At 44.5% G+C, this 12937-nt stretch overlaps 3 protein-coding genes across 5 annotated transcripts; 2 read left to right on the forward strand and 1 right to left on the reverse strand.

Moving 5' to 3' along the window:
• Positions 1-48: 48 nt before the first annotated feature.
• On the reverse strand, positions 49-4768 carry LOC105567190 (ATP-dependent RNA helicase DDX42). Its single transcript, XM_012021836.1, has 10 exons — positions 4628-4768; positions 3989-4214; positions 2773-3042; positions 2142-2682; positions 1837-2065; positions 1500-1774; positions 1264-1414; positions 867-1198; positions 666-791; positions 49-566 (listed from the first exon to the last, which is right to left on the reverse strand). Exons 2-10 carry the CDS (start codon positions 4201-4203, stop codon positions 399-401), a joined length of 2307 nt encoding a protein of 768 aa, XP_011877226.1. The 5' UTR covers positions 4204-4214; positions 4628-4768; the 3' UTR covers positions 49-398.
• A 65-nt stretch (positions 4769-4833) lies between these two features.
• LOC105567193 (SOSS complex subunit B homolog) lies at positions 4834-8409 on the forward strand. Of its 3 annotated transcripts, XM_012021841.1 has the most exons (4): positions 4834-5396; positions 5459-5783; positions 6136-6176; positions 6645-8409. In XM_012021841.1, exons 2-4 carry the CDS (start codon positions 5469-5471, stop codon positions 6931-6933), a joined length of 645 nt encoding a protein of 214 aa, XP_011877231.1. In that variant the 5' UTR covers positions 4834-5396; positions 5459-5468; the 3' UTR covers positions 6934-8409. The 3 variants fall into 3 exon arrangements, with proteins under 3 accessions (XP_011877231.1, XP_011877229.1, XP_011877230.1); XM_012021839.1 differs by having other exon boundaries at positions 4837-5783; XM_012021840.1 differs by lacking the exon at positions 6136-6176 and having other exon boundaries at positions 4843-5783.
• A 1818-nt stretch (positions 8410-10227) lies between these two features.
• LOC105567192 (NTF2-related export protein-like) lies at positions 10228-12584 on the forward strand (the record flags this gene model as incomplete). The annotated part of the gene is made up of 5 exons (XM_012021838.1): positions 10228-10410; positions 11188-11274; positions 11345-11489; positions 12064-12237; positions 12550-12584. Coding segments are annotated over exons 1-5 (447 nt in total), but the record flags the coding sequence as incomplete, so codon positions are not given.
• Between the last annotated feature and the right edge of the window lie 353 nt (positions 12585-12937).

Raw genomic sequence — 12937 nt, forward strand, 5'->3', positions numbered from 1 at the left:
TAGGGATATGATTGTGAAATGAAAAGGACCACAGCAGATACACGATCACGGCCACGGCTCCTTATGGGATAATTATAGAGTGATTCACTCTAAGTAAATTGCGTGCGCGCGCTTTCAAAGATGCGATTACAGATCGATGCAGGAACTGCACGCGGTTTGACCTCCGCGGAATTGCAGCAAAATAAAATTAATATGTCGCTGACGGAGTTATAAGCCGGGATCGGATTGGTGATCAAGTATCAGGCATGAGTATGACTAAAGGCGGGTAGCGTTAGCTCTTTCATACGAATTGGTAAAATTAAATTTTATTGTAATATAAAACAAGTCTCAGTTCATTATCGATATAATATAATTATACAGCTGCTATAATATGCACAAATAATAGTATACTAACTTGATCACTCCCATCGACTTTTTCGCACTCTTTTGCGTTCCGGCACCGAGGAATTGGAAGCTTGGCTCTCTGGCGTCGCGGGCTTCGGCGGTGGAACGGTTGGCGGTGGCGGCATTATCACGGAAGGTGGTGTGATCGTCTGTTCCCAGGTGTGATCCGATGACGCCCGGAACTACAGTATCAAGATTATGTCAGAGATATATTCGTACTTTTTAAAATTTCGCGAGATGTGTACACATTTTATAGAAGTAACTACGACTACGTGTCCTACCTGAGAATTATATTGACTTCGAAAAGCGGCTTTCATAGCGGAGAGTCTGTCGCTACCAGGTCCGTGTCTTTCTAATTTTTTAACAACTTCGTTGATATCTTTGGACGCTTGCGACGTTGAGCCACCCTATGAATATACAATTATCGCCTTAATTGTTCTAGAAGATAATTAAGTATAGTACAGATTATTTATGATGCATACCGAATTCGATGAATTGGGTCTGCCTCTGAAACCAAGTCCTGCACCACCGATATTTAAACTCTTTCCTTTGCCACCTTTGAACCTTGATTTCCTGAACCACGCGCTTTGCATAGCCAAATCCATCAAGCTCTTTGGTACTTCCTGATTTGCTCCCTCCAAGTTTCTCACCAAGTGTCCGGCAAACTCCTTATCCTTTTCCGTTACAAGGGTATACGCCGTACCCTTTTCACCGGCTCTTCCTGTTCTCCCTATTCTGTGCGTATGCGTGTCGATGTCTCGCGCTACGTCGTAGTTGACAACAGTCTTGATATGTGGAATGTCCAAGCCTCGCGCTGAAACGTCACTAGTTAAGAATTCCGCATACATACAGGCTTTTAGTATTAGCAGTTTTAATTACCGGCAACATCAGTGGCGACCAAGGTACTGACATCCTTTTTCTTAAAAGCCGTAATCACTTTATTCCTCTCAATTTGATCCATGTCACCGTGCAAAAGCAATACATCAAACTCTTTCAGTTTGAGATTGTTGGCAAGTTCTTCCGCGTTTAGCTAATGCAAGGGAGAAACATACAAACTTAGATTACACATCCCCATCACATTGTACTAACACTTATGGGATGCTTAGTTTTCGCACCTTCTTGGTGACAAAGATCAAGAGGCTGCCGGCGCTTAGGAACTCAACCAAGTTCTGCAACAGCCAGTTCCATTTACCACTAGGATTGTTATGGAACATGATAACATGTTGCGTCACGTCGGTGTTAGCTTCACCGACATCTCCTTGTACTATCCTAATGGGATCCGTCAAAACGTCCCTAGCGAGCTTCTCCACTTTCTTTTTGAACGTCGCGCTAAACAGCAACGTTTCTCTGTCAGGTCTCACGTGGTTACAAATAGATCGTACTTGTGGTTCTGTAAACAGAAAGATTCATCAGCAACATTCTCTCGGTGTGTATTAGTGTGCGTTTGCTTACCAAATCCCATGTCGAACATTCTATCAGCCTCGTCCAGAACAAGAAATGTAACTCTAGTTAAACTCGTTGCTTTCATCTTAACCAAATCGATCATTCTACCAGGGGTAGCGACTACGATCTCCGCGCCGCTTTCCAGCGCTTTGCTCTGTTCCCACTTACTGCCACCTCCGTAGCAACAGCATACCTGGATATTGTAAACCTTTCCGAACTTCTTTGCTTCTTGATAGATCTGCAAACAAAGTTTGCGGTTTAGACTCTGATCTTTGAACAGTGTTGTCTGCGCGGTAGAAAGGACTAGATTATACCTGTTGAGACAATTCTCTCGTTGGCGCCAAAATCAGACCAATCGGGCCATCTCCAGGCTTCAGCTCGCGCTGATCCATAATATGCACCAACATCGGCCAGATAAACGCCGCAGTTTTACCGCTACCGGTCTTGGCTATGCCTATTATATCCCGTCCGCTCAAGGCGGCGGGCACCGCCTGCGCCTGAATAGGCGTGGGCTGCGTGTACTCATTTTTACGAATAGTTTTGATCAGCGCGTCGTCAAAGCCAAAGTGCCCGAAGCTCGTGACCGGATTCGGCGGGGACGGTCCGGATACCTTTATGCCCAGAGTCTTTCTCAAGTCGTCGACCTGCTGCTTACTTAAACTCGCGATCTCTTCGTGCACATTATAAAAGTTCTTCTCGAACGGCTCGTATTCTATCTCGCTGTGATCGACCGGAGGCAGCGGATCGATCTCCTTCTTCTTCGGCGGTGCGATTGGATTGCCATCCTCGTCGTACTCGATCTCTTGATCCGACTCTTCTTGCTGCAAACCGGCAGTTGGATTCTCCTCCATATATCTTTGGGGCAGAGCAAAGATAGATATCGTATATATCTTACCATAATTTTACATCAGACATGCGACCGGCGATATCCAATAAACCTCGTACCTGTAGTAACTTTCCTCGTCGTCCTCCCCGTCAATGTCCGCCCGAAATCCTTTAGGTTTGTCCTCCTTACAACTATCGCCGCGCTGCGCCGCGCAACTGTTCCGCTTCACTTCCTCGTCGATACCGACCATGAAGGCGTCCAGCGGGTCCTCCTCGCTGTCGCTCTCATCCTTCTTCGCAGACTTTTTCAGCAGGTCGTACGTGGGAGAGCCGGGCGCGGGTATGTACTCCAGCGACGAGGTCGGGGGTTCGTCATCGTCCTCGAAGTACCTGGGGATCGTAATGCTTAATATATCTGATTCCCAGAGTTAGGAAAGTTACTTTATAAAAAATACCTAGAGTGCGTTCCGTTTCATGCACGATGTACATAATGCATCATTTATCCTTCTTCAACATTTGGCGAATACCAAGGATAAATGATGCATCATGCGCATCGTGCGAGAAACGGAACGCACCCCTAGTCACAGTTGCTCAAAAAGTAATGCCCGTTCTACACCCAGGGATGATCCTACTTGTGGCTCATCCGCGCGAGTAAATAAATTGACAAAGATCGCGGTATTGAGACAGTTTATGGAATACAAAAGCCATATTTAGCCTGCGTTCGTTTTCTCCCAGTGGGAGCATAAACTGCACTGAAAGTCTATAATTTACGTAACGTAAACTATAGAGTTTCAGTATAGTTTATACTCTAGTACATTTTATTGATTTCCCCTTAGGGTCACAAGGCGTTTTCGAAGGAACGTGCCCAAACCTCTTATAACACCTCTCTCTATATCCACTTCGCTATGTGGCGATCGAACGAAAAACCAACAACGTTTTTGTTTGGTTTTGAACCCGGGCCTTCGGATTACCAGACCAGCGCACAACCCTCTGCGCCACGATCGCCAATATAGTTTATACTCCCAGTGGGAGAAAACGAACGCAAGCTTAGTATGATAGTCGTACACTGAAATGCCCGTGTAAGAAAAAAAAACAAAGAAACTGCAACCCGCGTTAAGCCTTGTGTCCACGATGCTAGGACTTGGTCCAAGTTTTAGCTCCGAGAAATATACAGCCAATAAACTTGTAGCTTTTACGGAATAGCCGCAAGTTGATCGGCCACATATCTCTCGAAGCTAGAAACTTGGACCAAGTTCTAGGATCGTGGACACAGGCCTTTGCCCCCCAACCCTGCCGGTCTCCCTGCGCCGCGGGCCGCGTAGAAAACGACACTAACTCTTCCTCGGTCTTGCTGCGCTTCTTCGGCATGCCCCAGCAGGCGGACAGGGCGTTCTCCGTGATGGCGTTCATCGTGTGATAGCCCTGCTTGCTGAGGGTGGAGTTCGGCGGCGGCGGCGGCACGTTGGTGCCGCTTCTCTTCGCCCCGGACACCTGGAAGCCGGTGAAGCCGAAGCCCTTCGGCTTGCTGCCGCTACCCCGATGATAGCTCATTGCGCTGGGCTCTGGCGAGATAAAGCTAATTAGTGCCCCGCGTCTCTCCGATACATTGCCGGCGACTCTCCGGCGAGAAGCCGCTCGGGTTAACCTCTGTTGCGCGATCGGACGCAACACCGAGTCGTCGCGCGGACAAGCGAAAGCGGCGCGACACGTATTTGCGTGCATACGCGAGGCTCGATGTGCGTCTCGTTCGATCGATTATCGCGTCAAATCGATGACAGCGGGACTTGACGCGAGTAGCGAGTCGCCTACTCGCGCGATTATCGCTCGGAGCGGGTGGGGGGGGGGGGGATCGAAGGTTAGGACGCGAGCTCTGGAGCGCCGTCAACGTGACGGCGCGCGGTGAATTTCGGCGGGGGCGGCGGGATCGCTTCGCGGGCGAAGTGACGGAAACTCCACGCAGCCGGGCGACAATCACCTCTCGCAATCGCGAGCTCGCGGCTCCGCACGCACTCGCTCCGCAGTCCCGAACGACGAGGATCTTGACTTTAGTCCGGGCGAGAGGAGAGAAAAAAACAGTCACCGTCTACGCGGGGCGTCGGGCGGCCTAGGCGGCTCGCTCGCTCGCCGCGCGACGGCGCGGCGAGCGGCGGCAACATGGCGGACGCGCGGCGCGCGTCGTCCAGTCGCCGCGCTACGGCGGCGCCCGCGTCCGCTTGCTCGCTCATTTCTCCCGATGCCCTCGTCGAGTCGCGTGGCTCCGAGCGCGACGAGAATCCCCGAGCGAGCGTGGCACGGGCGACGCAGCTGACGGCACGAGCGAAAAGAGAGAGAGAGCGAGAGCGAACGAGGCTCTCGGTGCGAGCTCGGTCTCGTCGCGGCAGGAGGAGCGGTGGAGGGAGAGGGCGTACGTTTTGACGTACGGTCAGTCGCCGTTGACGCTGGTCGTGTCATTCGTAGAGGCGCAGGTCGGCCGGCGCGGCGCGCGGACGACGGTGCGCCATCCGTGAGAACGTCGCCGTCCGCTGTTCCCTAGGCCCACCCGAGTGCGCGCGGATTCGTGCGAGAGTGTGTGCGCGCGCGTGTGTGCGTGCGTGTGTCTAGTGTGTCCGCGTGCGCGCGCGCGCGCGCGTGCATGTGTGCGTGTGTCCGTGCGCGATCCGCGGTGGGCCAGGATGGATTACGTGCAGATAAAGGACATCCGCGCGGGCCAGAAGAACATCAACGTGGTGTTTATCGTTTTGGAGGTTAGTCACCCCACCATCACCAAAGAGAACCGCGAAGTTCGAACGTTCAAGGTGGCCGACAGCACCGCCTGCATGAACGTCTCCATCTGGGACGAGCCCGGCCAGCTCCTGATGCCGGGCGACATCGTGCGGCTCACCAAGGGCTACGCGTCCGTCTGGCGGCAGTGCCTGACCCTGTACTCGGGCAAGAACGGCGACATCCAGAAGATCGGCGAGTTCTGCATGGTAATTAACGAGCAGGTCAACATGAGCGACCCGAACCCGCTGCTGGGGCAGCAGCTGGTCAACCAGAGCGGCTCGGGCCCGCCCAGCAGCAACGTCAACAACAGCATCACCAACAACGGCAACGCCAACAGTATCCCGGCCCAACCTGGACGGCAACCTCCGGTACATAGACTCCGTCTAGAGCATCGCTCTCTCTCATCCGCGACGATTCCGCCGGCGAGGCAGCGCGACACTGCGCCGAGTTTTATCATTTTCTCGCCATCGCCCCGTCAAGTTCTCCCGCGCCGACTTGTCAGATTGCGTTGGTCGGCTCCTCTAAATTTGGTAGTTTGCGATTTGCAAGGGCGAGAGGCGAGCGGAGCGATTCCTCCGGATGTTCAGGGCGCAGTCTCGCACGGTGTCTTCGCCCTTTAACAGGCGAAGACAGCCAGCGTTTAACACGTCTCTCGTCTAGACAGACCCTTTCATGACCGAATTATTATTTTAAGTTTCTGTCTTTGTTGTGTTTTTTTAGCGAGACACTAGCGTCCCGAGGAAGCAGAAAGGCGAAAAGATGTAAGCGGGGCAACTTGTCCCCACTGGTCATGATAGGGTTAAGAGCCGCTTAGATATCCGTAACAGACATCCAAGGAACAGACGCAAAGCCTAGAAATACAGATTAGAGGAAAACGTGAAAAATATGAGTCGTGGCTTTTGCCTCTCTATCACTTTTTTCTTTTATCTAAAATTTTATCCCTTTTATCTAAATTTCAACTACTCGTAAGTTAACGCTGATCAAGTATTTCAAGTTTTCAATTTTGTTCCAACGTGAATTTCTAACGTTTGGAAGTACTAGTTTACCGATCACGATCGTTTGTAAATAAGCTACTGTAATGCATCGTGTCAAGTCCTACTCTACGTTAGGACCGCGAAGAATTAACATAGCTTGAGATTAAAATCACCTCCCCCGGGATAACATCCCGCCGTCTCGACAACGTCGAGCATTCAGCCTATTCCGATGAAAAGAAATGCAATCTGTCGTAGGCAAGTCAAAGCAACGCAACGGCTCCCAGTAGCGGGTCTGCAACGAGTTCGACGACCGCCAAGAGCGGAAACGGTGGCGGTAGTGGAAACGGCAACGGTAATAGCACGAGCAGCAGCAGCGGTGGCGGCAGCGGTAGCGGCAGCGGCTCGGGAGGTTCAGCGCGATACTCCTCGTCGGAATCGACAGCGAAGTCGGCGCCGACGACCAAGAGCAACTCGCGCGGACGCGGCAGCTACAGGAACGGCGGGCGCAGCGACCGGAGATAACACACGAGAAAGAAGCGGCTGATTATATGCGTGTAAACGAGCGAACGAACGAATGAATGTGGTGCGCGACAGATCCGCGCGACTGTAATATGTTGTTTTCTTTTTTCTTCTCTTTTTCTTTTTGAATTCCAGTTCCAGACGCGCGTTTTATCAAGCCGGGGAACACTACGTATCGGGCGCAACGGGCGATCGTCGCGAGGTATTCCCTGAGAACGAGCACGCGAACTTTCGTTTGTCTCGGTAGTGGACACTCGATTCCACCTTCTCGAGCAATTCTGTTATGGATATTTCGAATCGCTTCAGGCATTTAAAGTAAAAAATTGTAATCTCAGCAAATGTACATCTTTTCAAAAACACTGAGAGCCACAATAAAAAAAAGTCATATTACTGTTAGCAAAAGCTGTAGTTAATATTCATTGAGATAAGAATGTTACTGTTGCTTATTTTCGAGACGTTTAAGAAAACTGTTGTGAAATGTATTAAAATTGTCAAATTTTTTTAATTGATTTTATAATTAAGGTGTTGTTTTTTTTTGGAGTTCTATTTGATTTTATATAATATTTGTGAAGTGATTCGAAGAACGTGAGTTCATTGATACGCAAAGATTTGATTAACGCCGCAATTGACGATTAACTGTGGTATTCACAGCTCAAAACTGTTATTCCTGCAATTGGAAGTGTCTCGCCTCTAAGGGAATTTCTCAAGAGTATTTAGCTGAGTCAATTCCTCTTTGTTCTTTGTTCGTGGCATATCCTTATTGGATATGCAGGGTGACGCTTAATTACATACAACAAAAAGACAAGTACAACGCATTCGATATCTAAGAAAAGAAAAACATTAATATGGTGCTTCATTGGTACAAAATTGTCTCGTATTGATACAATGGGACCGAATCACTTAAAATTTCGGAAACGGAAAAGAGAGATGTCCGTCAAAGTAGACGAATGTTCTTAACATCTCACAGATTTGAAATGCATTGTGTGGGCAAAACAGATTCTAGTCAGTTGCACGTATTATTTGAACGTTTATTTGAAGCAACTATTGTCAGGAAAAAGATGCATATTATATGAAATGCTGTTACAACTAGATGTTTAGGAAAGTACTTTTGTCAATTTAAAATATTATATTATATCATGCATATTTACTTAATGTATGTGATTAAAAATCACCCTCTCCTGTATGCATATAGTAAGTTTTATATGATCTGTCGCGCGAATATTCGTATCCGAATACATTAAACATTTTGAGTTTATTCTGACAATTATTCTGGTGGTAACTACTCAATTTTAAACGACGCAGATCAGTTATTTACTTTGAGCAGTTCGTACATGCAATCGGGACCGACAGAAATGTTACATTGTAATAATAACAAACAAATTACATGGTGAAAATAAAAAATAGAAAAAAATTAGATTTGGAAATCTCTTCATTTGCTTGGCGATTAATTCCTTTCATAATTTTAAATATGTGTCAGATTAATTTTTATTTCGACTAAAAATACCATTAGATCAATTCGCGGTGGAACTAATTTCAATCGCGTTATTTACGGAGTGACAGTGTGCATTGCTATCTGGGATAAAAAAGCTACGAGCAAAATTCAACTCAAGGGATTCAGTAATTTTTTGTCTTATTTCTATACAAAAATATATAAAGTTAATATTAAAAGTTTGTATTGGTATATTAACAAATAGTTCAGTAATTCTCAAAATAATTATGTAAAAGAGATTGAAAGATATAAATAAATATAGAACTGCGACAACACAAAGAAAGTATGAACTGGAAGGTATAAAAATAAATTTCTGTTCAAAAGATTTTGTTTTCTTCATAGACAATAAAGAAAAATGCACAATCAAAAAGTACAACTTTTTCCCTAAAAAGCGTTTTTTTTAACTTTTCTATGATTTTTTTGACTGAGTTACATGACTTTGAATTCAACCATTATTTTCTTAAAAACTAACGACCTGTGTCCACGATGCTAAAACTTGGATGGAACTTTATGCAGGATTCACGCTGGATCCGATATCCAATATAAGGTGCCTTTTATACTTTTAAACCCAACAAGGAACCAAAAGTAAAAACCAATCATATTAGATATCGATCCAGCGTGAATCGATCCTGCATTAACAATCGAAAAACCTTGTATCAGTATATCCGATTCTCAATATTATTGCCAAAAAGTACTTGACAGTTGTTGCAACATCAGTGCCTTCAGAGAGATTATTCTCAAGGGCTGGCAATATTCTGACAGACTCCAGAAACCGACTTTCGCCGAATCATCTACAACAATTGTTGTTTCTAAATTCATTGTCCATTGAAGATTGGCAATTGAAACAATAATTGTTGTAGATTAATAAAGCACAAGTATTCCATCATTGAGAGAATTGCACCGAGCACGATGATCCTTCCAAGAGTCCTTGTTCTCTTCGTACACCTGCTTCACCAACTGTAATATTTTCCTTTCAGCGAAATTATTAAAAATAAAACATTTTTATATAGTTATGTGTAATTAGTTTTTAATATAAAATTTTTTTAAATTTAAGACCTAATTATTTAATTGGACGGTTATTACAAAACTTTTCATGCATGAGCATGTGCATAAAATTATACATCAAATATGTGGTACTATAGCGCATCCTATTACTGTTTGTTCAGGTCCTGATTAGGATGACATCAGGCAATTTTTATCAGGGGCGCACTATTAGTACCTATTCAGGTCCAGATAAAGATATTATTATTTAATCCTTATCAGGCGCACCCTATTACTGTTTGTTCAGGTCCTGATTAGGATTACATCAGGCAATTTTTATCAGGGGCGCCCTATTAGCATCTATTCAGGTCCAGATAAGGGTGATTTCAGGAAAACCCTTTCAGGCACACCTTACCTTCACATGGTAAGGCCCTGCTCGTGCATCAGGTATGCCTGGCTGAATTTCTGCTTGGGTTCCAGCGTCACTCGTGATTTCTGCGATCTGCTGCGATCCGTGTGAGGCTGAGCGAACTGATCTGAATTTAAGAACGTTAGATTAGAGGCATTGATATTCACAACTCTGAATATATATGATACTCACGATGGAGCAGGTATGTATAACATATACACACATATATATGTCAGTATGTTAGACCGCATGGTCCAGGACCTCTCTCAATTTTCATGTATTAACAGAACGTCTTCCTAAAACTGTATAATGCTCTTTCGAAAAATACCAACGTTCGAATTTGCTACTCGTTCTAAGTTGCAAATACTTAAAGGCTGGTCTAAGATACGTGGAGTAAGCCGGGAGTAGGAGTAACGATCTTGGCGTAAGATGCTTACGATATTTTCTACAACGGCGGTGTAAGCGTCGAAATTACAATTGAGATTGCGTTCCAAATATCTATAGTTCACGTTAATGTATTATAGATTAGTAGCACTTGTGGTAAATTTTTGAACACAAGAAAGTAGAGGCAATACTGGCAATGTCGATAGTTGGAGGTTAGGTGGACCAGCGTAACCATGAGCGTAAGGAGTGGAAGTAGGAAAATAAGCGCTGGTCTACAATACGTGGAGTAAGGAGTAAGGGAGAGCCCTAACTTGTAGCTTTTGGTGTAAGGAAGCTGAAATACGGGCATAATTTTTACAATATTTGTAACACTGATTGATGGCATTTTGATTCACCGAGAGTAAGCCTAAGAGCTCAAGTAGGAGTAAGAAATAAAATGGATTTATTTCCTTGCACCAAAAGCTAGAAGTTAGGGCTCTCCCTTACTCCTTATGCGTGGTCTACAATACGTGGAGTAAGCGTGGAGTAAGGAGTAAGGGAGAGCCCTAACTTCTAGCTTTTGGTGTAAGGAAGCTGAAATACGGGCATAATTTTTAAAATATTTGTAACACTGATTGATGGCATTTTGATTCACCGAGAGTAAGCCTAAGAGCTGAAGTAGGAGTAAGAAATAAAATTGATTTATTTCCTTGCACCAAAAGCTAGAAGTTTAGGGCTCTCCCTTACTCCTTACTCCAGCTTACTCCATGTATTGTAGACCAGGGCTAATAGTGCTCGGCTTGATTCCCTCATGAGACGGCGCATTAAAGATAAAAGGGAAACGACCGCCTTCAGAACAGGAACGCGAATCTCCGAACGTTCGCGTTCATTAATAATAACTTTCCTGATTCCTACTCCTACTCCTTACGCCAGGCTTACTCCACGCATTGTAGACGACGTATAACATTCATGAAATACATGTTCCGATTGCTTAATCATACTTGCCTCTGATCTCGATATCTGTGCTCGTTTTATAGGACCTGAAAGCTAGAATTGATCAGGCTTGTCGTACGGCGGAGGAATTTACAAAATTGTATTACGAATCCTTGGACAAGCGGAGATACGTAAGTAACGACATTGTCAAAAATGTACTCTTTCTTAACTACGTGTTTTAATTTTACGTGTATTCTTCAGTTGATTTCAAGAATGTATATGGACAGCGCTACCCTAATATGGAATGGAAATGGCGTTTCGGGGAAAGATGATATACAAAAATTTTGGACGGACTTCCCAACCTCGGAGCATACTATACAGACACTCGATGCTCAGCCAATTACAGGTAAGTACTGATAATTGTAGTATTCTTAAATAAACTATATTCATTTTATTTATTGTAACGTTATTGACTGTCAATGATCAAGCTTCTAATCGACCATTATCTCAGCCAGGGTTTGAATCTGGACCTCCCTAAACTCTAGGCGGGCGTCTCACCAATTCGAGGCATATGCCTCGGTGGTCGAATTGGTGAGACGCCCGCCTAGAGTGTAAGGAGGTCCAGGTTCAGACCCTGGCTGAGGTAATATTTTTGTAATAAATTTTCCGTGTTAAAAAACACATCGCCAGTTGTGGTCGATTAGAAGCTTGATTTTATAACGTAAATTTTTAACTTCTCAAGTATATTCTTAGTCGTATTCGAATAAGGTCTCATTAATACTTTCTAGTGAGAAATGATTAATATTCAAAGATATTAAAGTGATCTATACTTGATACATTTCATGTTGATTCAGCATAGCCTTTTCAATCGTCATTTTTCACTGGGTTGTACGTAACATAAGGATGATTGTATGTTTATATTTTATATATGAACCTTTATCTTTATAATACACCAGTTATCATCTGTTTGTTATATATAGGTCCAGAGGTAGCCACCCAATTAACGTTTCTCGTCAAAATCGGCGGCCAAGTAAAATACGACGACAGGAATTTCAAACAGTTTAACCAGACCTTTTTAGTTACGGCTGTGGGCGATAAATGGAAAATTGTTAGCGACTGTTTTCGAGCGCAAGAAATATTAGATAACAATACAAGTTAGTATACTTGTAGCTCTGCTTTGTTAACTAGGTTAAGTTAAGTTAGGGTGTTTTAAAAATGTAAATATATTATGGGCTTGTTTTCTCTTGCTACACTGGTGAACCGGGGCAAGAAGTTCAAGTATATTTTTTCTCATTTTAGCTTACTGCACTAGTTCACGGTGCAGCAATAGAAAACAAGCCTTATGTATGATGTACAGTTTAATGTTTACTTTCAAAAATTTATATCTGGTACACACACATAAATATATACATATATAAAACAAGATTAACAACTCTTTATAGATACATTTTATTGATTCCCCTTAGGGATACAAGGCGTTTTTGAAGGAACGTGCCAAAACCTCTTATAACACCTCTCTCTATATCCACTTCTCTATGTGGCGATCGAACGAAAAATCAACAATGTTTTGTCTGGTTTTGAACCCAGGTCTTCGGATTACCAGACCAGCGCACAATCCTCTGCGCCACGATCGCCACTAACTTATTTATAAAGATTAACAATAAGTATATTTATTATTATTATATATATATACCATATTGCTATCAAGGCTGGTCTACAATACATGGAGTAAGCTGGAGTAAGGAGTACGAGTAAGGACATACATCCATTTTCTTTCTTACTCCTACTTCAGCTCTTATGCTTACTCTAGGTGCATCAGAATGCCATCCACCAGTCTTCCAATTATTTTAATAA

Source organism: Vollenhovia emeryi, unplaced genomic scaffold (assembly GCF_000949405.1).
Source record: "Vollenhovia emeryi isolate VEMERY1.0 unplaced genomic scaffold, V.emery_V1.0 DF939140.1, whole genome shotgun sequence".
NCBI lineage: Eukaryota > Metazoa > Arthropoda > Insecta > Hymenoptera > Formicidae > Vollenhovia > Vollenhovia emeryi.

Coding starts and splice junctions, on each gene's coding strand:
- LOC105567190 (XM_012021836.1), bottom strand. CDS start 4,203: ATGAGCTATCATCGGGGTAGCGGCAGCAAGCCGAAGGGCTTCGGCTTC. Junction 2,683..2,772: donor GACGAGGAAAGTTACTACAG/GTACGAGGTTTA, acceptor TCTGCCCCAAAG/ATATATGGAGGAGAATCCAA. Junction 1,775..1,836: donor AATGTTCGACATGGGATTTG/GTAAGCAAACGC, acceptor TTCTGTTTACAG/AACCACAAGTACGATCTATT.
- LOC105567193 (XM_012021839.1), top strand. CDS start 5,325: ATGGATTACGTGCAGATAAAGGACATCCGCGCGGGCCAGAAGAACATC. Junction 5,784..6,135: donor AACCTGGACGGCAACCTCCG/GTACATAGACTC, acceptor GTGTTTTTTTAG/CGAGACACTAGCGTCCCGAG. Junction 6,177..6,644: donor AAGCAGAAAGGCGAAAAGAT/GTAAGCGGGGCA, acceptor AATCTGTCGTAG/GCAAGTCAAAGCAACGCAAC.